The 24434-nt window shown below is 45.5% G+C and overlaps 1 protein-coding gene across 4 annotated transcripts in view; it reads left to right on the top strand.

The window, feature by feature from the left end:
• The window catches only part of TFCP2 (transcription factor CP2), a 67488-nt gene extending 45921 nt beyond the window's left edge, over positions 1–21567 (top strand). Inside the window, exons 5-15 of one of the 4 annotated variants that reach the window (XM_040979207.1) lie at positions 1759–1865; positions 4324–4476; positions 6044–6154; positions 6350–6438; positions 10766–10814; positions 11158–11251; positions 12750–12834; positions 14522–14634; positions 15249–15391; positions 16484–16535; positions 20299–21567. In XM_040979207.1, coding sequence (XP_040835141.1) covers positions 1759–1865; positions 4324–4476; positions 6044–6154; positions 6350–6438; positions 10766–10814; positions 11158–11251; positions 12750–12834; positions 14522–14634; positions 15249–15391; positions 16484–16535; positions 20299–20336 — 1034 coding nt within the window. In that variant the 3' untranslated portion in view covers positions 20337–21567. Of the gene's footprint in view, positions 1–1758; positions 1866–4323; positions 4477–6043; positions 6155–6349; positions 6439–10765; positions 10815–11157; positions 11252–12743; positions 12835–14521; positions 14635–15248; positions 15392–16483; positions 16536–20298 lie in introns of all 4 variants that reach the window. The other 3 variants (XM_040979209.1, XM_040979198.1, XM_040979211.1) reach the window with 3 other exon arrangements.
• Positions 21568–24434: the final 2867 nt, after the last annotated feature.

The raw sequence follows: 24434 nt of genomic DNA, 5'->3' as shown, positions 1-24434 counted from the left end.
TTCCGTGTGGGAGGATGAGATTGAATCACTTGAGACATCACCTACTTTCTCTGAGGGTACACACGAATGTGAAAGTGCCATCAGAAGTGGAGTTAGGGGCCCAGCACGATGGCTCAGTGGCTAAACCCTTGCCTTGGGGGACCACCGGGATCCCGTGTGGATGCTGGTTCATTACCTGGCTGCTCCACTTCACCTGCTTGTTGCCAGGGGTGGCCGTGGAGGATGGCCCAGGGCCTTAGGAGCCTGCACCCATGTGGGGGACCCTTAGGAGGTTGCTGGCTGCTGTCTTTGGATTGACTTGGCTCAGTTGTTGCAACTTTTTAGAGAGTGGGCTAGTGGGTGGAGGATCTTTCTGTGTGTCTCCTTGTCTCTGTAGATCTGCCATTTAAGTAAAAATGAGTAAGTCTAAAAAAAAAAAAAAAAGAAATGGAGCTGGGACTCACTGCAGTAGCAGACATCCTAAGCATGCCCAGTGCCTGTTACATCTTCATTTATTTAGTTGAGAGAGAGAAATAGAGAGAGAGTATGTGTGTGTGTGTGTGTGTGTGTGTGTGTGCACACGTGCGTGCATGCAAGGTCCCATTTGTTCATTTCCTCCCAGACATCTGCATTGGCTTTGGAGCACACCAGGAAGTCAGTCCACGTCTTCTGTGCTTAAGCCACCATCCCAGGGTGTGCATCCTAGGGAAGCTGGAATTGTAAGTGGAGCTAGAACTTAGTCAATCTGATAGGAATCAGTTATCTTAACTAGTGTCTTAGCCGCTGGAACAAATGTCTACTCCTGACTTGCTGTAATGTGAAGTATTTTGGGGGTGTGTGTTGGGCACATCAGTTGTGGCCCTGCTTTGGTCACCCACTTGGGAGACCTGGGTTGAATTCCTGGCCCCCAGGCATTTGGGCAGTTTACCAATAGAAAGGAGATGGCTCTCTTTGTCTCTTTGCTTCTCAAAACAAAACAGAAATGCGAAGAACTTCTTAAAATGATCATCAGAAGGAAGGTACTGAAGTCAATTAATTTTTTAAAAAGATTTATGTATTTCAAGTCCTATGTGTGGTAGTCTAGAGCTAGGGTCCTCGCCTTGCATGCACTGACATCCCATATGGGTGCTGGTTCATGTCCCGGTTGTACCACTTCCCTTCTAGCTCTCTGTTTATGACTTGGGAAAGCAGTAGAGGAAGGCCCAAAGCCTTGGGACCTTGCACCTGTGTGGGAGACCAAGAGAAGGCTCCTAGCTCCTGGCTTCAGATCAGCTCAGTTCTTGCTATTGCGGCCACTTGGGGAGTGAACCAGTAGATTAAAAAAAAAGATTTATTTCTTTATTTGAGTGAGTCACACATAGAGATCTTTGCTGACTCATTCTGTAGATGGCTGCCAAAGCCGGTTTTGGACCCTGCCAAAGCCAGCAGCTTTGTTCTCCCTTGTAGGTAGCAAGAGTCCAGACACTTGGACCATCTCTCTCCACTGCTTTTCCCAGTCCATTAATAGGGGGCTGGATCAGAAGAAGAGCAGTTGAGATATAAACTGATGCCCCCATGGGATGTTGGCAGTGCAGGCAGTGACATTACCCACTGTGCCACAGGCTGGTGCCTTAAGTAAGTTATAACCCTAATGAAACCCCTTTCCGTGGCACACAAAGATGTAGGACGTGATACGGAGAGCTTTGGTAACGAGGGACAAGTGGTGTAAGAATCAGTGCTTTCTAACTTAAAACCAGGGAGCTCTCAGAGTTGTTCACTGATAACCATTTTGTTTCTTAGATATCCCAATGTCTGTGGGGATAATCGATCCTAGGGCCAATCCCAACCAGCTAAATACAGTCGAATTCCTGTGGGATCCTGCAAAGAGGACGTCCGTGTTTATTCAGGTAAGGCCCCACGCTACCATGATGAAGAGCGCCGCTAAGAACCAGTGCTTCAGAAAGGCTAGAACATGGTGACTTTAAACAGTTTTTAAAGATTTATTTATTTTTATTGGAAGGGCAGATCTACAGAGAGAAGGAGAAACAGAAGGAAGGATCTTCTATGTGCTGTTTCAGTTCCCAAGTGGCTGCAGTGGCCAGGGTTGAGTCCATCCAAAACCAAGATCAAGGAGGCAGGAGCCTCTTCCGGGTCTCTCACGTAGGTGCAGGGTCCCAAGGCTTTGGGCCATCCTCGACTGCTTTCCCAGGCCACAGGCAGGGAGCTGGATGGGAAGTGGGGCTGCCGGGATTAGAACCAGCACCCCTGTGGGATGTGAGCACTTGGGGGTGCAGGATTAGCCTGTCGACCCGCTGCACTGACCTCAGCTGTGAAATCTCCACAGGACTCCAGCTGTTGAGTCCAGCTGTTGATCCAGATTCTCCACCTGCACCAGGCACCCACAAGTTTCTGAATTGCTCTTCCATTTTTCTGTTTAGTTGTGTCTCTCCAAAATGCCGACTAATGACTGTATAATCTGTCATTCTGCATATGATATCGTAGAGAGCATTTAGATTGTCCCCATTTTTCTTTAGTCTCCACGAAGTTGTTTTGAAAACCTCAGTTAAAACTTGCTGGGCATATCTGAAGATATTCTTTGAGCAGATTGCTTGAAAATTCTTTATTTGTAATGTAATGATTTATAGAGTATTGAATATATCACTTGAGATGATCACTTTGTTAAGTCAACAATTTGTGGACATGATTTGAGGGCTCAATGCTGATCCTATAGAACAGGAATAGTGTTTTACCCAGGCTGAAATTGGATTAAGTATCATCAGTCTTTTTCCTTTTTTTAAGATTATGTTTATTGGAAAGGCAGATATACTGAGAGAAGGAGAGACAGAGAGAAAGCTCCTCCATTGAACAAGCTTAGCATCAGTTTCTTATAAGGTTGTTAGCAGAAACAGGCTTCTTACAGCTGGTGACAGTTAACAGTAGGTTTTTCCCATGTTGGTCCGATTCCTCAGGGCTTTTTTGCTTTTGTTTTTAAAGGAAGAGGTGTTCGAGAATATTTTTTGCTTTTGGGTTAGAGTGATTGTTGTTTTCCTTGTTTAGAAATGTAAAAATTGTAGCATTCTCCAGTTGTCTCTTCATTTCTAGTGAGACGATCGTTAGGTTTTTGTTTTATTTTTTGCTTTTAGAAACCTCAAAATATCTATTCTCAAAGTGTTCCGTTTAACTCCTTTTTCTTAGTTCTCTGCCATTTTATTTCAAATGATGCCACAGTTTTGCTGGTTTTACAATATAATGACAAAGATTGTTCTCTTATCAAATTTCCATCAGGCTCCCGTTGGGACCTGCGTGGCTCAGGGAGCAGGGGAGCGTAGGCGCTCGCCATCACTCATCATGTAGCAAGCATGGATATGTTAGCACACTTCACTTGCATGCATGAAGGCTGGCCAGCCCTCCCCCCTTCAGTGTGACCCTGACCCTCGTCCTCCTCCTTAGCAATCTTTCACCACTGAACTTGGTCCTGCTGCGTGGCTGTAAGACTCTGTTTGTCCATGCTGTATTCAGAATGGAACCCAGTTATCTGTACTGAGATCTCCTTGCTACTATTGCAATAATCCTGAATGAAACCTGTTTTTACTGCTTAAAAGGAGATTTGCTAGCATTAGACTTCCTGCAAGGGGCCAAGCAAATCTTTTTCTCTCCTATCGCTGAGATTTTTCAAATTTGTTATTGTTTTTGAAAATTCATTTTTTTTTTTTTATTTTGAAAGAGTTACAGAAGCAGGAGAAGCAAAAGAAAGCTCTTCCATCTGCCAGTTGACTGTGCAGTTAGATACACTGGCCAGTGCAGCATCAGCCTGAAGCCAGGATCATATGTGGGTCTCTCACAGGGTTGCAGGGACCTAGACATTTGGGCTGTCTTCTAGGGCTTTCCCAGTCCGTTAGCAGGATGCTAGACCGACAGCCAGGGCAGGAAACAGCACCCATATGGAATGTTGTCGTAGGCTTTACCTTCTATGCCACGATGCCGACCTTAATTTCAATTTTTTTTTATTTTCCCAGCATGAATGGTACCTATGGTTTCTGAATTCTACCTTTAGATCAAGGAAGCACTATTAGCAGAAATCATCCCTCTTCTTTGTTAGTTTATTCTGTGAAGCAATAATGGATCTAGTTGTTTCAGGGTAGCTTTAGTTAGTATAAACTCTGTACATTTACCTTGTATTTGCACACTTGATCTTAGCCGAAAGGCCGAGAAGCGTTTGCTTTTTCCTCATTTCCTCCATTAGACGAAGTCTTTGAGGATGCAAGAGAGGGAAGGTTGTCGCAGCTGTCCTTGCGATGGCTGTTAGCGATCTGCTTCAGGAATCCTGCTGCGGGCAGGCGTGACGCCGCACTATGCTTGTTTCAGGTGCACTGCATCAGCACGGAGTTCACCATGCGGAAACACGGCGGGGAAAAGGGCGTGCCCTTCCGCGTCCAGATCGACACCTTCAAGGAGAACGAGAACGGGGAGTACACGGAGCACTTGCACTCAGCCAGCTGCCAGATCAAAGTCTTCAAGGTCTCCCTGGCCCTGTGGTGGTCCTCCTGGCCTCTGTCCCCTCTTCCCAGCTTAGCAATCAGTTATCAAGTCTGAATGTACCGTCAGAAAACTCAGCTGGGTCTGAAGCCTTTGAAACAATCACCTGGCACAGAGACGGGGTGGGGTAATGAGGATGTGCAAAAGGGACGAGAGCGGAAGTGTAGCTTCTCCCTGGAAACTCGTAAAGCCCAGTGCAGCTGACAGACTCTGAGAAAGCTCTGGAAAATTATGGAAACTTGACTATTTTCGTTATATTCAAACTCGATTTTCTCTTCTTATTTTGGCTCCTTATTTTTGTCATGCAGAAAAGTATGTCTTTATTGCAGGATTTTCAGTAATATGTAAGTAATTGGAGCATGACACTGAAAATCCACCTTCGCTGTTCTTCACGGAGGCAAACAGGGCCCTAACGTGTGTGTGTGTGTATGTGTGTGTGTGTGTGTGTGTGTGTGTGTGTGTGTCTTCCAAGTCCTCTCCTGTGCGTCAGTACGAGTCTGACTTGTTTTTCAGTTCTGATAAACACTTAAATTTCCTTTTTTCAGACTTGGATGACTGATGTATCTTGTTTTTTTACATCACTGTCCATATGTCTGTCTTTGTTTCGTCAAACTTATATATCCCTAGATTCTGCATTTACAGATTCATCCAACTGCAGATTGAAAGTATTTGTATTATTAAATCGCTTAAAGTTCCAAAAAACAGAATTTGATTTTATTATTATTTATTTTATTGGAAAGGCAGATGTATAGAGAGGAGGAGAGACAGAGAGGAAGATATTCTGTCCAATGGTTCACTCCCCAAGCGTCTGCAACGGCTGGTGCTGCGCTGATATGAAGCCGAGAGCCAGGAGGTCTTCCGGGTCTCCCACATGAGTGCAGGGTCCCAAGGCTTTGGGCCGTCCTCGACTGCTTTCCCATGCCACAAGCAGGGAGCTGGATGGGAAGTGGGGGCTGCTGGGATTACAGCTGGCGCCCATATGGGTTCCCAGTGCGTTCAAGGCTAGAATCTTAACCATTACGCTATCACACTGGGCCCCAAGAAGCAGAATTTGAATCTGACACAAAGGGAACAGTATGCAGATCCACCTGCGAGAAGTGATGTGTGGGCACATCGTGTGGTAGTCTCCTGTGTTCCCCGGTCCTCAGGCTCTGCGGAACCAGCACTTGCTGTCCTAGTGTTTGCCTTGCATCTGGTTTGTGTGCTAAGTAGTTAGGCCTGGGATGGTTATCAATACTAAGAATCCGAGGCCTTTCTTTGTGTAAATAAGGCAACAGTCCTTTAAATACCATTCTCCTTTGGCTATGAATTACAAATTACCTAGAGCTGGTTTAAAATGTATGGGAAGATGTACTGCGTGATATGTAAATATTCCATCGTGTTAGAGAAGGAAGTCAGGCAGTGCAGATTTTGGTGTGGGGGTGCATGTGTGAACTGGAACTAATCCTTCATGGATACGGAGGGATGAATGCATTTCCATTTTTAGAAGTAATATTTTTGGATCTAAGGGTGAGTAGTTAGGTTCAAAACAAAATCTTTCTCGTTTCAGCCCAAAGGAGCAGACAGAAAGCAAAAAACAGATAGAGAAAAAATGGAGAAACGGACACCCCATGAGAAGGAGAAATACCAGCCTTCCTACGAGACCACCATCCTCACGGAGGTAAATCATTGTCTCTGTGCGGTCCCACTGTGTAGTCTTTCCAGCCTGGGCAGAGTTAGCTGCCCATGAGTGTTGCCCTGTCTTGCTGCTGGCATGAAGGGTAACTGACCAAGACATGTTACAGTTGCAGTGGGGTTCAAGGGAACCCAGGGGCAAGTGTGCTTTTCCGTGCCTCAAGTCCTCTTTTCCTTTTAGTGTTCTCCGTGGCCCGAGATCACGTACGTCAATAACTCCCCGTCCCCTGGCTTCAACAGCTCCCACAGCAGCTTTTCTCTTGGGGAAGGGTAAGTCTGGGAAATAAATTAGCCTGTATTATGTGTTCTCTCATTACCTTTCCATTAACAGGGTCTTTCCAGATGAAACAGCACGTGCATTTGGTCAGTCTTTAGTGGATTTATAAATAACCTAAAATTTGTTTTACCTTCAAAAGAAACTGACCTTTTGAGAAAAACATTATTGTTAGATTTTATTTATTTCTTTATTGGAAGACAGAGCTAGAATTAAGCTCTTTGATCTGTTGGTTCACTCTGGAAATGGCAGTAGGGCCTAGGTCTGTGCTGGGCTGGAGCCAGGAGCCAGGAGCTCCTTGGTATTCTGCATGAGTGCAGGAGCCCAGGCGTTTGGACAGTGCTTTGCTGCTGTCCTGGGTGCATTACAGAGAGCTGGATCAGAAGTGGAGTTGCTGAGACCCAGATGGGCACGCGTTCCCTAGCTTCTCTTCCCTCCCGCATCCTGCTTCCACAGAACATTGTTGGTCAGTCTCCAGTGTTTCAGGATGCTTACTGCTCTGTATGACTGCTCTGCTGTGGTTCTTCATCATCTTACAGCAGAGTCGTCTCTATGAATTACAAGGACAATTGTGCAATCACTAACATCTTTTTATATGTTAAAAATATTCCTGCAGGGCCCAGCGCAGAGCCTAGTGGCTTAGGTCTTCTTCGTGCATGTGCCAGGATCCCATGTGGGTACCGGTCCTAATCCTGGCTGCTCCACTTGCCATCCAACTGCTTGTGGCCTAGGAAAGCAGTTGAGGACAGCCCAAAGCCTTGGGACCCTGCACCCGCGTGGGAGACCCAGAAGCTCTGGGCTCATGGCTTCAGATTGGCTCTGCTATGAACATTGTGGTCACTTGGGGAGTGAATCACCAGGTGGAGGACTCTATGTCTCTCCTCTCTGTATATCTGACTTTCCAATGAAAATAAGTATGCCTTTTAAACAAAAATGCTCCTAACAGGGCTAGTGCAATAGCGCAGTTGGCTAATCCTCTGCCTACAAATGCTGTGATCCCATATCTGTACTGGTTTGTGTCCTGGCTGCTCCACTTCCCATCCAGCTCCCTGCTTGTGATCTTGGAAAGCAGTAGAGGGTGGCCCAAAGCCTTGGGACCCTGTACCTGCGTGGGAGACCTGGAAATAGCTCCTGGCTCCTGATGTTGTGTTGGCTCAGCTCCAACCATTGCAGTCGTTTGAGGAGTGAACCAGCAGACGGAAGATTTTCTGTTTCTCTTTCTCTCTGCAAATCTGCCTTTTGAGAAAAATTAGTAAATCTTTAAAAAAAAAATGCTCCTAACTCATAATTATTATGGATTTTTTTAATTATTGGGAAAAGAATGTTGAAGATGATGATGTTTTAGAGTTATTTATGGAATGCATTTCATGCTTTGTTTTCTTTTAATGTTGGTATGGGCACCCATTGTAGCCAGAAATTTTGTCTCAGGGCTGGTGTTGTGGCACAGTAGGTTGAGTTCCTGCCTATAAAGCCAGCATCCTGGTTGTTCCACTTGCAGTCCACTCCCTGCTGGTATGCCTGGGAGGCTGGTCCACGTGCTTCAACCTCTGCCACCCACTGGGGATATCCTGAGTTCAGCTTGGTCCAGTCTCAGCCACTGTGGTTTTTAGGGAGTTGGCTGGCAAATGGAGGATCTCACTTCCTGTTTGCCCTACCTCTGTCTGCCTCTCTTAACTGCCTTTCCAGTAAATATCTTAAAGAACCAAAAAAACAAAAAGTTCTCACAGTACTACCTGCATAACCATATTGAAATCTGAAATAAGTGGTCATTGTATGAATAGGCTGTTTAGTTGTAATGTTTTTTTGCATTTACTTGGAATTTTTTTTTATGAGGATTTATTTTATTCTCATTACAAAGTCAGATATACAGAGAGGAAGCTCTTCTGTCCGATGATTCACTCCCCAAATGAGCACAACAACTGGTGTTGTGCTGACCTGGAGCCAGGAGCCAGGAACTTCCTCCTGGTCTCCCACACAGGTGCAGGGTCCCAAGGTTTTTGGCCGTCCTTGACTGCTTTCCCAGGCCACAAGCAGGGAGCAGGATGGGAAGTGGAGCTGCCGGGATTAGAACCGGCGCCCATATGGGATCCCAGCGCGTTCAAGGTGAGGATTTTAGCTGCTAGGCCATGGTGCCAGGCCCCTGGGATTGATGTTTTGACCTGCTTTTTTAAAGGAGTTAATGAAAAACATCAATTAAGAATAAAAATAAATGTTAATTTGAAAAGAAATATGTGTAACTCAGGCGCTGAGGTAAGTTCATCACTAGGATTGAGTACCAGATTTGAATTATGCATCTAAAAGCTTAAAAATGGAAAATGATCTTTTTCGAAAGAAAAATTCTCTTATACCATCTACATGGATAATGTAGTTTTACAGGCACTTTTAAGTATTATATGAAGTTTTTATTTTGGTATTTATTTGTTTTGGAAAGTCAGATTTTACAGACAGAAGGAGAGAGAGAGAGAAATGTTGTTTGTCTGCTGGTTCACTGCGCAAGTGGCAGCAATGGCTGGGGCTGAGCCCAACTGAAGCCAGGAGCTTCTTCTGGGTCTCCCACACGGATGCAGGGTCCTAAGGCTTTGAGCTGGCCTCTACTGCTTTCCCAGGCCACAAGCAGTTGGATGGATAGGAAGTGGGGCCGCTAGGGTGTTCTATAGAACCAGTGTCCATATGAGATTCCGGCACGTTCAAGGTGAGGACTTTGGCCATTAGGCTTCCGTGTCAGGCCTATATATGGTTTTTAAGTTTTCTCTTCTCTTTCCAACTACTTCTTTATTGGGCTAACTTTTCTCCTATAAGAGTAAGCATTAGGGAAGGGGGGACAGTCCATAGACAGTTGAAAATGTAGAGAAAAACACAGAGTGGAAATAGTAGTTGGATCATAATGTAGACAGCACTAACTTTTTTAAGGTGCTTTAGAAATAAATTTCCAGGGCCCGGCGCGGTGGCGCAAGTGGTTAAGTCCTCGCCTTGCACGCCCGGGATCCCATATGGGCGCCGGTTCTAATCCCGGCAGCCCCGCTTCCCTTCCAGCTCCCTGCCTGTGGCCTGGGAAAGCAGTCGAGGACAGCCCAAGGCTTTGGGAACCTGCACCCGCGTGGGAGATCCGGAAGAGGCTCCTGGCTTCGGATCGGCATAGTATCGGCCCGTTGCGCTCACTTGGGGAGTGAATCATCGGACGGAAGATCTTCCTCTCTGTCTCTCCTCTCTGTATATCCGCCTTTCCAATAAAAAATAATAAAAATAAATCTTTAAAAAAAAAAAAAGAAATAAATTTCCAAGCATGGCATGGTAGACTAGTGGCTAAAGTCCTTTACGCACCAGAATCACATATGGGCGTCTGTTCATGTCCCAGCTGCCCAGCTTCCCATCCAGCTCCCTGCCTGTGGCCTGGGAAAGCAGTCGAGGACGGCCCACAACCTTGGGACCCTGCACTTGTGTGAGGGACCCAGAAGAAGCTCTTGGCTCCTAGCTTCGGATTCACGCCACTCTGGCCGTTGTGGCCAGTTGGGGAATCAGAGGATGGAAGATCTTCCTTTCTGTCTCTCCATATTTCTGCCTCTCCAATAAAAATAAATGTTTGAAAAGTAATTTTTTCATGATAGACATCTATGATCAGGTTGTATTGCATACATTTTTAGAGATTTCTTTTTTTTGAAAGGCAGCATGGTGGCAGAGGCAGAGAAAGAGTCAGACAGCGAAAAGCTTCCATTCATTAGTTTACTCCTCAGATGCCAGAAGCCAGGGGCCCTTTCTGCATGTGCCTCGTGGATGCTAGGGACCAAGCATTTGAGCGGTCCTCTGTTGCTTTTTGTGACACGTTAGTGTGGAGCTGGGCCAGAAGTGGAGCAGCCAGGACTCGAACCGGCACCCACATTGGGTGCCAGAATGCAGGTGTCAGCTTTACGTGCTATGCCACAGTGTTGGCTCCCATACATTTTTCTTCCAGTGTTTCCTGTGAATGTTAGTATATATCTTTTTATGTATTAAATACAGTAGTAATATATTGAAATGTTTTTCTATCCTGATATTTTTCATTTTAATACATTTATTAAGTTGTTTCACTTGTCCTAATTGAAATTTAGATTTTTAAAAAAAATTTCCTTCTTGAAAGATGTTTTTAAATAACAGATTCTTCTCTTTTCCTGTTAAGAGCTTAGTAACAGAAAATTGAAATATTGAGTCAAAGAATGAGAATATTTTATGGGAGAACACAGATTGTTTTAAATCTCTAGCTGAAGGCTTATTGTGAAGACCATGAACAAGATACCGGACCTTACTGTATGTCGTGGACTCACCCTCTGCTTTTTGATGTTTCTTTAGAAATGGTTCCCCAAACCACCAGCCAGAACCACCGCCCCCAGTGACAGATGTAAGTAGAAAGCTCAGTGTTTGTTATGTGTGCTGTGTGCTGAGTAGAAACGCCCCCAAGTTTTAGGGAGTGTTATTCACTCAGTGCTGAGACAATCCCTGAAGTCTGACCGTGAGCCAGGTACTTTGTGAGGAACGGGGTCCTGCAGGACCCTTGCACCGGAGGAGCCTTGCAGCGAGATGACGGGGGAAGCGCCATGGGTGTGTTTCCCAGGCGAGGAGAAGGTTAGCGTGATGAGGCCAGCTCGGCCTGTCTGAGTCAGGAAGCACTTGAGGGTTTGAAGATGTGTGTTACCGGGGGAGATGAATCGATTTAGTTAACCCAAATGCTTCCTGCCTTTCAGAACCTCTTGCCAACAACCACACCTCAGGAAGCTCAGCAGTGGTTGCATCGAAATCGTTTTTCTACATTCTCCAGGCTTTTCACAAACTTCTCAGGTGAATTGGCATCTTTCATTTTTCCCAGCATGGGATCTTTTTGCATCCTACAGCCTCCTGGTATACACGGCTCTGCGGGTGTATGTGTATATGTCTTATGGTCTTAGTGCATTTTTCTAATGAAATTAAATTTTAGGGCCTTTCAGGTTTTCTCATTAACTGTGACTATGCTGTGAAATACTTTAAAGCACTCTGCTTATTTTTAAATGTTTACACCATACAGTATTGTTTAGAAAAATATTTGGTTTTATTTGAAAGGTAAAGTTAAAGAGAGGAGAGACCATCGCATATTTTTCATATGCTGGTTCACTCCCCAGATGGCTGCAGTGGCTGGAGCTGAGCCGATCCAAAACCAGGAGCCAGGAGCTTTTTCTGGTTCTCTCATGTGATGCAGGTTCCAAGCACTAGAGTCATCCTCCGTTGCTTTCCTAGGGCGTGATCGGGGAGCTAGATCAGAAGTAGAGCAGCCTGGATTCAAACTGGCACCTACGTGGAATGCCAGTGCTACAGACAGGCTTGGCCTATCATGCTATATCGTTGGCCTTCATAAAGTTTTTTTTTTTTTTTAATTTGATTTCTTTATTATTGGAAAGGGAGATTTATAGAGAGAAGGAAATACAGAGAGAAAGTTCTTCCATCTGCTGGTTCACTCCCCCAGTGGCCGCAATGATTGGAGCTGAGCCAATCTGAAACCAGGAGCCACGAGCCTTCTTCAGGTCTCCCATATGAGTGCAGGGTCCCAAGGCTTTGGTTGGGCCGTCCTCGGTTGCTTTCCCAGGCCACAAGCAGGAAGCTGGATGGGAGGTGGAGCAGCTGGGATAGGAATTACAGCATATGGGATCCCAGCATATGTAAGATGAGGATTTTAGCCATTAGGCTACTGCACTGGACCTTGATACAGTTTTTGCAGTGTGTATTCCATATAATATTTTATCCTGAAGTTTTCCCGTTGGTGTCACTATATTGTATTTTACTTATGAAACCCATTTTTATTGCACATCTTTATTCCCAGTGTAGTAGGAATATATAATGAATAAAGCATACCTACTTCTTGATCCAGCAGTTCATTTATCATGTGATATTCCCACCCTCACCCCACATCTGACGTGTGTGCGCACACACAAAGAAGAAATCAAAATATAGCCCTGTGAAAAAGGGAGAGAACCCATGATGTGATGGTTCATGGTGTATGGAGTGAGGTATTCCCTGGTGGTAGGAGCCTCTGAGGGTGAGGAGTGGGCCGATCAGAAGGGACATACTTCCGGCAGGAGGCACATCTTGCCCACGAGACATCATCCGTGTGATGAAAGCATAGGGGTTATTGCACAGAAGAGGTGGGGGCCAGGTCGTGAAGGGTCTTACATGCTGTGTGAGAGTGTGGACTCTAGCGTATGGCTAATGAAGTGTCCCTGTAATAGGGCCCCTTTTAATAGTCATTAGTAGCAAGGGGGATCTTTTGAGTCTGTTACTCATTTTCCTGTATTTATTCCAGGGGCAGATTTACTGAAACTAACTAGAGATGATGTGATTCAAATTTGTGGCCCTGCAGATGGAATCAGACTTTTTAATGCATTAAAAGGCCGGTATGTAATTAGTGTTAAAATATCACCGAGATTGAATTTCCAGTGGATTTAGGATCAGGGATTCTTTGTTGTGCTCTGCACAGTTACATACATCTTGGGAAAGTATTTCCTTTATTGCCTGCCATGTACCTAACAAAGATGAAAAATACCTTTTCTTACGTTTGGTCCAGCAAATTCCCTATGATGGCTCATTTATTACTCCCAAGGAAGTTTTTTCATCTGACAAGTATGCATCGGCTTTATCATGAGCCAGGCACTCTTGTGGGTCCTGGAGACATAGGAAAACACAGGGCACCCCGTGCTGTGGAGTGGAGGTTTTAGTGGAGCGAGGTAGAGATCTGAACAGGACTTTGCATAGTGCTGTGTTTTGAAGGAAAACGAAGCAAAAGTAAGATAAAGGCACCAAATCAAGTTTTTTTTTTTTTAAGTTTGGCTAGGAATTACTTATGTCTGCTTTTTAATTCTTGGTCCTTTTTAGGATGTACAGTTTTGAATAGCTCATATAATATTGATGGAAAAAGCACATAGGTTTTTGGTGACAACCAAATCAGTGACTGTAATACAGCGTGTTGAAGTGTTTGTGTCTCGAAGGATATTACATCAGAATCACTGGAATGTTGGAGAATTTTGAAAAAGAAGTGTAATATGGGAGTTGTTGACTTGGGAAGGAAAAAAATAGTTCTTTGATTTTGAAGACTACTATCAAAAGAGTTTATAAATAGGAAGGACTAAGATGCCCAGATCAAAAGATCATTTAAGGTCTCTGACAAGTAGAAGGAATAGGAAGAGTATATAAGCCGTTTAGGAGAAGGGAATGGTAACTAAGATGTTCTAGTTTGTTATGTTTATGTTTTAAATCCATGTTCTAAGTCTGACCCATGAAACAGTGCTTTATACACCTTGCGTGTTTCTAGCCTTTACCCGACAGGTCATGTAGCAGACATCTTTTGTTACTATAGCAAAGTGCCCGAGGCACATGATTTACAGTAAAAAAAAATCTTCTTTAGCTCACAGTACTGGTCATTCACAGTGCCAGATGAGGCAGACCTCTCTTGCCCAGCCCCTGGTGGCGGGGTTCCTGCCAGCATGAGCTTCAGGGTGGCATGGGGCATGACGTGGTAAGATACAGCAGGCAGCACATTCGTTCACCTGTGTCTGTCTCTTCTGAAGCCAGCAGAATTGAATTGTGGGGGCTCAACACTAAAAGCCCAGTCTAATCCAGTCTCCCCCAAAGACCCTGCCTGTAGCACTATAACTGGATTACATTTCCATCCTCTTATTGCCATTAAAATAAGACTTAGGGGACAGCATCAAGCTAATGTCCAAATCATAACCTATCGCATATTCAGATGACTGCAGAGGCCAGATAGCTAATGTAAATGACAGTCAAGTCTGGGGTGCAAGGAGAACATGTGATTGTTTTCATGTGAGTATGGTGGCCTCACATTGCCAGCTCTCAGTTTTTAAGGAAAGCCAAAAGTTTAAAGGTTTTTATGATGCCTCCTGTGCGAACCAGTTCTACTTAAGAAACAAGAACCCATTCACCTCCAGGGAGCTAATAAAACATGGGAAATGAGCTGCCAGTCTTCAACCCCACTCCACACTATTAAAATGAAAGTGCAGATTTTCCCTGAAAACGTGCTTTTAAAAAGTTGCCAGAGACTAACAGCGCTTTTCCCCCCTATAGGATGGTACGTCCAAGGTTAACCATCTATGTGTGTCAGGAGTCGCTGCAGTTGAGGGAGCAGCAGCAACAGCAGCAGAAGCACGAGGATGCAGACTCCAACGGCACCTTCTTCGGTAGGTCCTTTTGGACACCCCAGAATGAGAGTCACGTGTGATGGGAAAGTACCCAGCATTTGCTAGAAGTAGTGGTAGTTGCTAATTCTTGAACTCTTCAGACATGCCAGGCGCCGAGTGGGCATTTGGCCTTGGCGGTTCAGAGGCCCACGTCCCAATCAGAAGAGCCGGGTTCAGTCCCCACCTTCAGCTCTTGGGTCCAGCGCCTTGCTCATGCATGGAAGGCAGCTACGTTACCTCAAGTGATTGGCTACTTGCCTCGAACATGGAGACCTGGGTTAAGTTCTCGGCTCGCAGGCATTGGGAGCTCCTGTCTGTCTGTGTCTGCTTGTCAAATTAGTAATAACAAAAAAGATGCTCGTGTTAATACTTTGTTGGTGCTTTACTGTTGACAGCGAGCAGCCGCTCTTTACAGTAGGGTTTCCTGTTGTGTTAGCATTGTGGTGAAGAAAATGAGGCCTAAGAGTTTGGAAGAACTTACTCAGGTGCCGCAGCCGGCAGCACTCAGAGCAGCCGGGTTCTCAGGTGCAGGAGAGCGGGCCTGCCTGGCCAGGGCGTCACCTGTAGAGCAGGTGGGTTTTTGTACTGATCGCTGCTGTTTCTCTCTTCTGCAGTGTATCATGCCATCTACCTGGAAGAACTGACAGCTGTTGAATTGACAGAGAAAATTGCTCAACTTTTCAGCATTTCCCCACGCCAGATCAGCCAGATTTACAAGCAGGGGCCGACAGGAATCCACGTGCTCATCAGTGACGAGGTAGATGTCCCAGTGCAGCTGAACTGCCACATGACAGTTTGTTGGCGTGTGTAATAGAAGCCAGGTCGGTTCTTCTGGAACAGAGCTGTTTCCTGGACAGACTGTTTCAAACCTTTTTGCTTGCTCATCTCCTAAATAATTTTTAAAACCGTGTATGTCTTTACACAATTTTAGGTTGACTTAAAATTTTTTGTTAAAAGCTTAACTGTTTTAGAAGATGGCATTTCTGGAAATGGATGACAGGAAAAAGTGAACGGTACATCACTTTTTAAATTGTTTTCCACCTAACCTAAGTACTACCATTATCCATTTTAAAAAGTCTATGTGGTTATAACAGAATTTTTATATAATTCTTCTGTTGTCCTGAATCCGTATTTACTTTTGTATTCCCCTTAAAGTTTTATTTTCCCATAATTTCTTTCTTTCTTTTTTTTTTTTTTAAGATTTACTTATTTTTATTGCAAAGTCAGATATACAGACAGAGCAGGAGAGACAGAGAGGAAGATCTTCCGTCTGATGATTCACTCCCCAAGCAGCTGCAACGGCTGGTGCTGTGCTGATCTGAAGCCAGGAAGCAGGAGCTCTTCCGGGTCTCCCATGCGGGTGCAGGGTCCCAAGAACTTGAGCCATCCTCTACTGCTTTCCCAGGCCACAAGCAGGGAGCTGGATGGAAAGTGGAGCAGCTGGGATTAGAACCTGTGCCCATATGTGATCCTGGCGCATTCAAGGCAAAGATTTTAGCCACTAGGCCACAGCGCCAGGTCCCCCCTTCGGAAATCTTAATTAACCCAAGGGAATGCACACTCCATTTTTTAAATCACTGTTCTAGATGGTTCTGTGTTTTGAAAGTTAGAGGTCCAAACTTTTTAGGAGAAGGGAAAAAGAACACAAGCATGTGAAGCAGGCTTTCGAAATTGGGAGGAGGAAGTGTGTATCATTTCATGCATATTCATAAGCTATTCCTGTGCCCTGCAGAGCCTCCTGCGAACCTTCCTGGAGATGGGATCAGCCTTGGGAGGGGTCATGTTCCATCGTAATGTTGCAAAATACCAAAAGTATTTAATGAACAGCAGATTTTCTTGTTTTTTTCAGATGATACAGAACTTTCAGGAAGAAGCCTGTTTTATCCTGGACACAATGAAAGGTAATAAAATAGTGACCATGGTCTTTAAGAACGTGAACAGTGTTTTGTTAGGGGCGGCATTTGACAGCGGTTAGAACGCACTGCTTTTGAGGTCTGTGTCTGCATCGGAGCTTCTTGCCAGTGCAGGTTGTGAGAGAGAGCAGGGATGCTTGAGTATTTGGTTCTTAGCATCCATGAGGGAAACCTGGATTGGGTTTCTGGGTTTGACTTTGCCCAGCCCAGCCCTGCATGGGAGTGGGCGATTCATCCTTCTGCCTTGTTCCCAAGCCCACCCCCTGCCACCCTCAACCCCTGCTGCCTGTCAGAGGTGGCTCAGGTGCCCACACGGGATGCCTCATTGGTACCAGGCTCCTGTCTTTAGACTGGCCCCATCTTGCCTGTGGTCGGCATTTCAAGAGTGGGTAGAAGAAGTCTTTCTCTGTGTGTGTCTCTTGTTCTGTCTTGCAAATAAATGCCTTTTTTGTTTTTAAAGATTTCTTCATTTTTGTGGGAAAGTCAGATTTACAATGAAGAGACAGAGAAAGATCCTCCATCCACTGGCTCATCCCCTCAAGGAGCCTCAGTGTATAGAGCTAAGCTGATCTAAAGCCAGGAGCCAGGAGCTTTCCGGGCCTCCCACACAGGTGCAAGGTCCCAAGGCTTTGGGCTGTCCTTGACTGCTTTCTCAGGCCACAAGCAGGAGCTGGATGGAAATAGCTTTGCCAGGACTTGAACTGGCGCCTATATGGGATCCTGGCCCATGCAAAGCAAGGATTTAGTCACCAGGCTATCACACTGGGTCAATTTTTTTTTTTAAACAAACTTTTTATACTTCTTTGAGGATATAGAAGGGATAAAGTAAATGTTAAAAAAGATGATTCCTTTCTCAGAATTAGCCTCCTATAGACAGAGTATACCTGATGACTCTGCCATTCTCTCCATCCTGTGTTGGCAAATGAGGAAAAATGGGCATTTAAAAAAATGTGTATTTATGGGGCAGGTGTTGTGGCAACGCAGGTTAAGCTGCTGCCCATATGGTTGCTGGCTAGCTCCCTACTAATGGGGAAAAGTATTGGAAGATATCCCAAATATTTGGGCCCCTGCCATTCATGTGGGTGACCTGAATGAAGTTTGTGGTTTCTGCCTGGTCCAGCCCTGTTTGTTGTGGCCATCTGGGGAGTGAACAAAAGGATGGAATCTCACTCTGTCTCTACCTCTGTCCATTTAAGTAAATAGATCTTAAATAGATCTTAAATAGATCATCTTCTTGGAAAGTGGAGTGACACATTTTGAGAGACATAGAGATAGATGTTCCATCTGCTGGGTCACTTCTTGGGTATCTGCAGCATCCAGTGGGCTGGGCCATGCCCAATCCTGAGCCTGAACCTGCACCCCGGTCTCCCAAGCACCTCTGATCCAGCTGCTGCGCCTCCTGAGAGCGCTGAGCAGGAAGCTGCATTAGAAGTGAGAGACTGGGACTTCAGTTGGCCCTGTGGTATGGTAGATAAGCATTCCAAGCTGCAACTTATTTTTTTTTCCAGTTTTACTTATTTTTATTTATAGACAGATTTAAAGGTAACAGAATGAAGAGATCTTCCATCCCCTGGTTCACTCTCCAAATGGCTGCAGTGGCTGAAGTTGAGCCAATCTGAAGCCAGGGGCTTCTTCTGGGTCTGTTATGTTGGTGTGGTCTCTGCTGCTTTCCTGGGCCAGTAGCAGGGAGCTGGATTGGAAGTGGAGCAGCTGGGACTAGATCAGTGCCCATATGGGATGCCAGTGCTGTAGGTAAAGGATTAGCTTGTCACGCCACAATGCCAGCTCCCTAATTCTCTGGAGCACAGCGCCTTCTCTAAGGTGTGTTTGTTACAGATACTCCCGAGTTTCTGTGAAGTTGTGTCTTGTTAAATCCATCCTTCAGTTAAAAATGCTTTTAATACACCTAACCTGGAGAATATCAGTGCTTGGCAGCACAGTATACTGCAGTGTCAGTTGTGCACCCCTGGGACCCTGTGGCTGCTGAGTTACAGCTCACTCTGCCTGTCCTCATTGGAGAAGACTGCAGTGTGTAATGCCAGCTCAGGAACAGATCAAAATTTGAAGTGGGGATGCCACTGGATACGTACTGTTTTTGTACCACTCTGAGTGATGGGCGTTTGGCCTAGAGTTAAGACACTGCGTAGGACTTCTACATCCCATATCTCTGCATTTGAGTGCATTAGATTTGATCTCTGGCTCCAGCTCTTCACTCCACCTTCTGCTTCCGATCACCCGAGAGGCAGCGATGATGCCCAAGTAACTGGCTTCCTGAGGGCCTGGCTTGAGGTCTGGCTCCTAACTTAAGGTCTTCAGCTGTTGCTTCGCCAACGGATTGGAGCTCACTACCCTTCTGCCTGTTAAATAAATAAATAGTTAGAAGTTTTAGTTGAAGCCATGGTTAAGCCCAGCATTCATTTCTAATTAATAAGTATACTGGGGCCTGCCAAAATGGCTTAATTAGCTAATCCTTCCCCTATGGTTGCTGGTTTGTGTCCTGGCTGGTCCACTTCCCATCCACCTGCTTTTGGCTTAGGAAAGTGGTCAAGGATGGCCCAAAGCCTTGAGACCCTGCAGCCATATGGGAGACCTGGAGGAGGCTCCTGGCTCCTGGCTTCAGACTGGCTCAGCTCTGGCTGTTGGGGCCACTTGGGGAGTGAACAAGCAGATGGAAGATCTTCCTGTCTATCCTTCTCTATGTAAATATGTCTTTCCAATAAAAATAAACAAATCTTAAAACATAAAAATGTACTGTTTGGGGAGGGTGGGTGGTGCAGGGGTTAAGTTGAACCTTGGCTGTTCTTCTAATAGAGCTTCCTGCTGCTGTTGTACCCTGCAAGGCTGACAGAACCAGGTGTAATTCTGAGCTTTTTGCTTTGGGTTCACCAAGTCCTGGTTGTTGCAGGCATATGGGGAGTAAACCAGCAGATGAAAGATATTTCTCCAACTGTCTTTGAAATAAAATGAAAATAGGGCTTGGCAAGGTAGCATAGCAGCTAAAGTCCTTGCCTTGAACCCTCTTGGATCCCATATGGGCACCGTTGTAATCCCGGCAGCCCCACTTCCCATCCAGCTCCCTCCTTGTGGCCTGGGAAAGCAGTCAAGGACAGCCCAAGACCCTGGGACCTGCATCCACGTGGGAGACCTGGAGGAAGTTCCTGGCTCCTGGCTTTGAATCGGCATAGTACCGGCTGTTGTGGTCACTTGGGGAGTGAATCATTGGATGGATGGAAGATCTTTCTCTTTGTGTCTCCTCTTTATATATATATATCTGACTTTGCAATAAAAATAAAATAAATCTTTAAAAAAAAAGGAAATAAAATGAAAATAAACAAAAATGTGAAAAAGAAAGCTATTTTACAATTTTTAAAAAGATTTCTTTCTTGAGGAGATACAGAGGGAGGGTTTTTCCATGTGCTGGCCCCAACAGCCAGGGCTGGGCCAGGCTCACAGCAGGAGCCAGCCCGTTGTGTACATGGATGGCTCTGCCAGCCCGTGGGAGCACTTGGACCATCCTCCATTGCTTTCCCAGGTGCACTAGCAGGAGGCGGGGCTGAAAGGAGAGCAGCTGAGACGTGAACCGATGCCCTGGCATGGCAGACTGTGGCCTTACCCGCTATGCTTCAACGTTGGCCCAGAAAGCAGTATCCTACCTTTTGTTTGCTTGCTTGTTTCTTACAAGAATCCTGCTGTGTTTGTTTTTCCAGCTGTGGTTTGGACTGAAGATTCTCTTTCTCTTTTTTCTTTACAGCAGAAACCAGTGATAGCTATCACATCATACTGAAGTAGGGGCCGTTCTCTGCCCAGTGACTGCTGCTCTCTTCACCTCCTGAGAACTGCCCTCTGAGAGATGGGTGTGAGCGGAACTCTGCAGGAAGCTCACCCACCTGTGTATGGAAGCCTCGTGCCACCGAGGCAGCGCCCTTGCCCTCGGTGTGGGCCGAGCCTTTGTGGTACACACACATCACTGCCCAGCAGACTGCTGCTGCTCCCAGTTACGGTTTCTGGACCTGTGGTTGAGTGTCAGTAGAAACTCCACATCATTTCAGGTGTATGTAGGACATCATGCCGATGAGGGAACGATGTTACACGTTGTGATTGAAGCCATGCAGTTTTTACCCAATATCAACATGACCACCTGTGTTGCTAAGAGTAGCCCTAAGTCTCCTCTGCCTCGAACAAACTAGCATCTCTGTTTTCTGGCCACAGTTGGGCTTTGAGAACTTCATCAATGATGAGCAAAAACAGATCATTTTTCTTTCGATTTCCCTTTAGTATTATAACTAATACTAATTTTAGCTAAGAGCCAGAAAGTGAAATTGTTTAAATGGGTTGTCTTGGTTAGTCCTTTCCGTAAGCCCCTATGTATACTGTCCCCTTACGTAACTGAAGGTGAGGCGATGGAGATACATAGTGGCCTCGCAGCATGCTGTAGCACAGGCAGCTGCCAGGGAGTGATGCTGAAATCCACACCCAGGCTGACTGGCCTTGTCACCATCCAGCGCCAACAAGGCCACCCTTCATGGCTGTGCTCACCGAGGCTTCCTCCTGTGCCTCTTCCGAAGAATACGAGGCAACACGGCACGGGAAGTGCGCGGTTAGCCGCCGGAGACAGAGCACGCCTGAGCTGGCCGCGCACATCGCCAGGTGCAGCATCGTGAAGACGCGGATGCTTTTTAAGTGTCCTCTCTTGCCACAATCATGGATTTGGAGGGGTGGAAAATTTGGGATTATGTGTAAAGCCCAAATTCACTCTTCTTGAATGATAGTCTCAAAACGATGTATTATTGAATCAGGCTAATCCCTTGGTTTTTTTTTTTTTTCCTCTCCTCAGAATCCTCTCTTGGCTTAGGATGCTCTTTCATTCCTGTAGTGTTGTTTTATTTAAGCGTTATAACATTTATCACCATGCCATTCGCATTCTCACCATGGGCTTTTGTTCTTCCCTAGAATGATTGTATGTGCGCTGTGTAGGTGTGTGTGTGTGTGTATAACTGTGTAGCCAGGAATCTTCTGTTTTCACTTGAAAGTTTTATCCAGAAATCTCTTCAAAGAGTCTGTGGAAGTGAACAAGGATAAAATCCAAGGATTCTGTGTTACATTTGAATTTGTGTGTGTGCCTATGTGTGTATATACAGCATTTGATGAAATTTAAAATTTTTTATACAAAGATTAAAATGAAATTGCAATCAACCTGAAACATGGCTGATTTTTCTTGGTTTGAAAGAGCTTCAGACCTGAAAGGTTACATCAGTGACTTATTTAAAATTGACCTGGGCAACTCAAAATATATGAGCGGTTCCCAGCTGTCATTTGGAGGTGACGTTTCTGGCTGTGTGGTGTTCCAGCACGGTTCTCAGCCTCCGCAGAGTCAGCTTTCCTCTCTGCCACAGGCAGCTGTGGTTAGAGTAGGAGGGTTGGATTTATGTATTTATTTATATGAAAGTCAGAGTTAGAGAGGGAGAGACAAATCCATTGGTTGGTTCGTTCCCCAGATGGCTGCAATAGCCACTGCTAGGCCAGGCCGAAGGTCGGGTTCATTCAAGTTTCCCACGTGGGTATCAAGGACCCAAGCACTTGGGCCCATCTTTTGCTCCTTTTCCAGGCCATAGTAAGGAACTGGATCAGAAGTGGAGCAGTGCCACATGGGCTGTGCATGTCGCAGCTGGTGGCTTTACCTGCTCAACTACAGTGCTGACCACGACGAGGAGATGTTTTAAGTTCTGTCTGATTCTGTGACCATGATACCTGGCTTACCATTTGATATATAAAACTCCATTCATTATATAAACACTGATTCTTTTTTTTTTTTTTAAAGATTTATTACGTATTTTTTATTGTTAAGGAAGATGTACAGAGAGAAGGAAAGACAGAGGAAGATCTTCCATCCGATGGTTCACTCCCTAAGTGACCGCAGTGGCCGGAGCTGAGCCAATCAGAAGTCAGACCCAGGAGCCTCCTCTGGTTATCCCATGTGGGTGCAGGGTCCCAAGGCTTTGGGCCGTCCTTGACTGCTTTCCCAGGCCACAAGCAGGGAGCAGGATGGGAAGTGGAGCTGCCGGGATTAGAAGCGGCGCCTGTATGGGATCCCGACACGTTTCAAGGTGATAACTTTAGCCACTACGTTATTGGCTGGGCCCTATACGCTGATTCTTGCTTGAAGTCATGGTTGTTTTAGAATAGTCTTCAGATTTTTAAATTTACCAGAAAATCTTTCAGGCTCCTCCCCAAATTTTATTATGCCATAGCTATATAGTTGGTTAAAATTACCAACTATGGTGATAGGACATAGGACATTTTGATTATTTAGTGTATTTGTAAAAATTTCCTGTGTTCAGTTTATCCTTTTAGATAAATGCAAATTTTTAAAGATTTATTTGTTTTTATTGGCAATTATCTTTATAGGGAGAAGAAGATTCAGAGAGAAAGATCTTCCCATTGCCAGTTCACTCCCCAAATGGCTGCGATGGGTGTAGTTGGGCACATCTGAACCAAGGAACCAGGAACTTTTTCCAAATTGCCCATGCAGCTACAGGGTCCCAAAGCTTTGGGATAGGCCACAAGCAGGGAGCTGGAAGGGAATTGGAGCTGCTGGGACATGAACCAGCACCCATATAGGATCCTGGCTTTTGCAAGGGGGATTAGCTGATTGACCCACCCTGCTGGTTCTTCTAAATGCAAATTTAACTATCTTTTCTTTTTTGGGGGTGGGAGAAATGGAGGAGGGGACCCAACAAAGAATCCGAAGAGGAAGACTCACAGGATTTTTTTTTTAAAGATTTATTTTTATTATTTTTTTTCACTGGAAAGGCGGATATACAGAGAGGAAAGACAGAGAGGAAGATCTTCCATCCGATGATTCAGTCCCCAAGTGAGCACAACGGCCGATACTATGTGGATCTGAAGCCAGGAGCCTCTTCCGGTTCTCCCACACAGGTGCAGGGTCCCAAAGCCTTGGGCCGTCCTCGACTGCTTTCCCTGGCCACAGGCAGGGAGCTGGATGGGAAGCGGGGCTGCCGGTGATAGAACCGGCGCCCATATGGGATCCCGGGCGTGCAAGGCGAGGACCTTAACCACTTGCGCCACCGCGCCGGGCCCACAGGATTTTTTTTTTTTAAGGTTTATTTTAATTTGAAATGCAGATATACAAAGAGGAGGAGAGACAGGAAGATCCTCAGTCTGTCCAATGATTCACTCCCCAAGCTGCCACAATGGCTGGAGCTGAGCCAATCTGAAGCCAGGAGCCTCCTCCAGGTCTCCCACATGGGTGCAGGGTCCCAAGGCTTTGGGCAGTCCTTTACTGCTTTCCCAGGCCACAAGCAGGGAGCTGGATGGGAAGCAGGGCCGCTGGGATTAAAACTGGCACCCATATGGGATCCTGTTGTGTTCAAGGAGAGGCCTTTAACTGCTATGTTATTGCGCCGGCCCTTCACTAGCTTTTCAATATGAAAGTAATTTATAAAATAAATTCAGAAAGTGAAGACAGAAATAACCTTTTCTTTTTGCCCTCTAATCCCATTCCAAGTTCCTCATTGAAAACTGGCCTGCGCCATTCACACAATACAGATAGCCCAGTATGTTCATGTCATGCTAATAACCTACAATTTGGCTTTTGTATTTGACATATCTTGAATATTTTTCCATTTTATAATTTACAGTTGTGCATTATTATTATTTTTTCTAGAATTGCCATTCCTGCGGCTGTTGCTGTGGTATTTCGTGCTAAGCCTCTGCCTGTGGCACCAGCACCCCGTATGGGTTAAGAGTCTTCGCAGTGCCATTTCTGATTCAGCTCCATGCTAATGGCCTGGGAAGGCAGAGGTGAGGGGTTTAAGTCCTCGGGCCCTTGCACCAAACAGGAAGGCTGGAAGAAGCTCCTGGCTCCTG

This window comes from Ochotona curzoniae, unplaced genomic scaffold (genome assembly GCF_017591425.1).
Source record: "Ochotona curzoniae isolate NIBS_2020 unplaced genomic scaffold, NIBS_Ocur_1.0 contig_1014, whole genome shotgun sequence".
Lineage (NCBI taxonomy): Eukaryota > Metazoa > Chordata > Mammalia > Lagomorpha > Ochotonidae > Ochotona > Ochotona curzoniae.
Note: the sequence above shows the minus strand (reverse complement) of the source record. Positions and strands in the feature narration are given on the sequence as shown.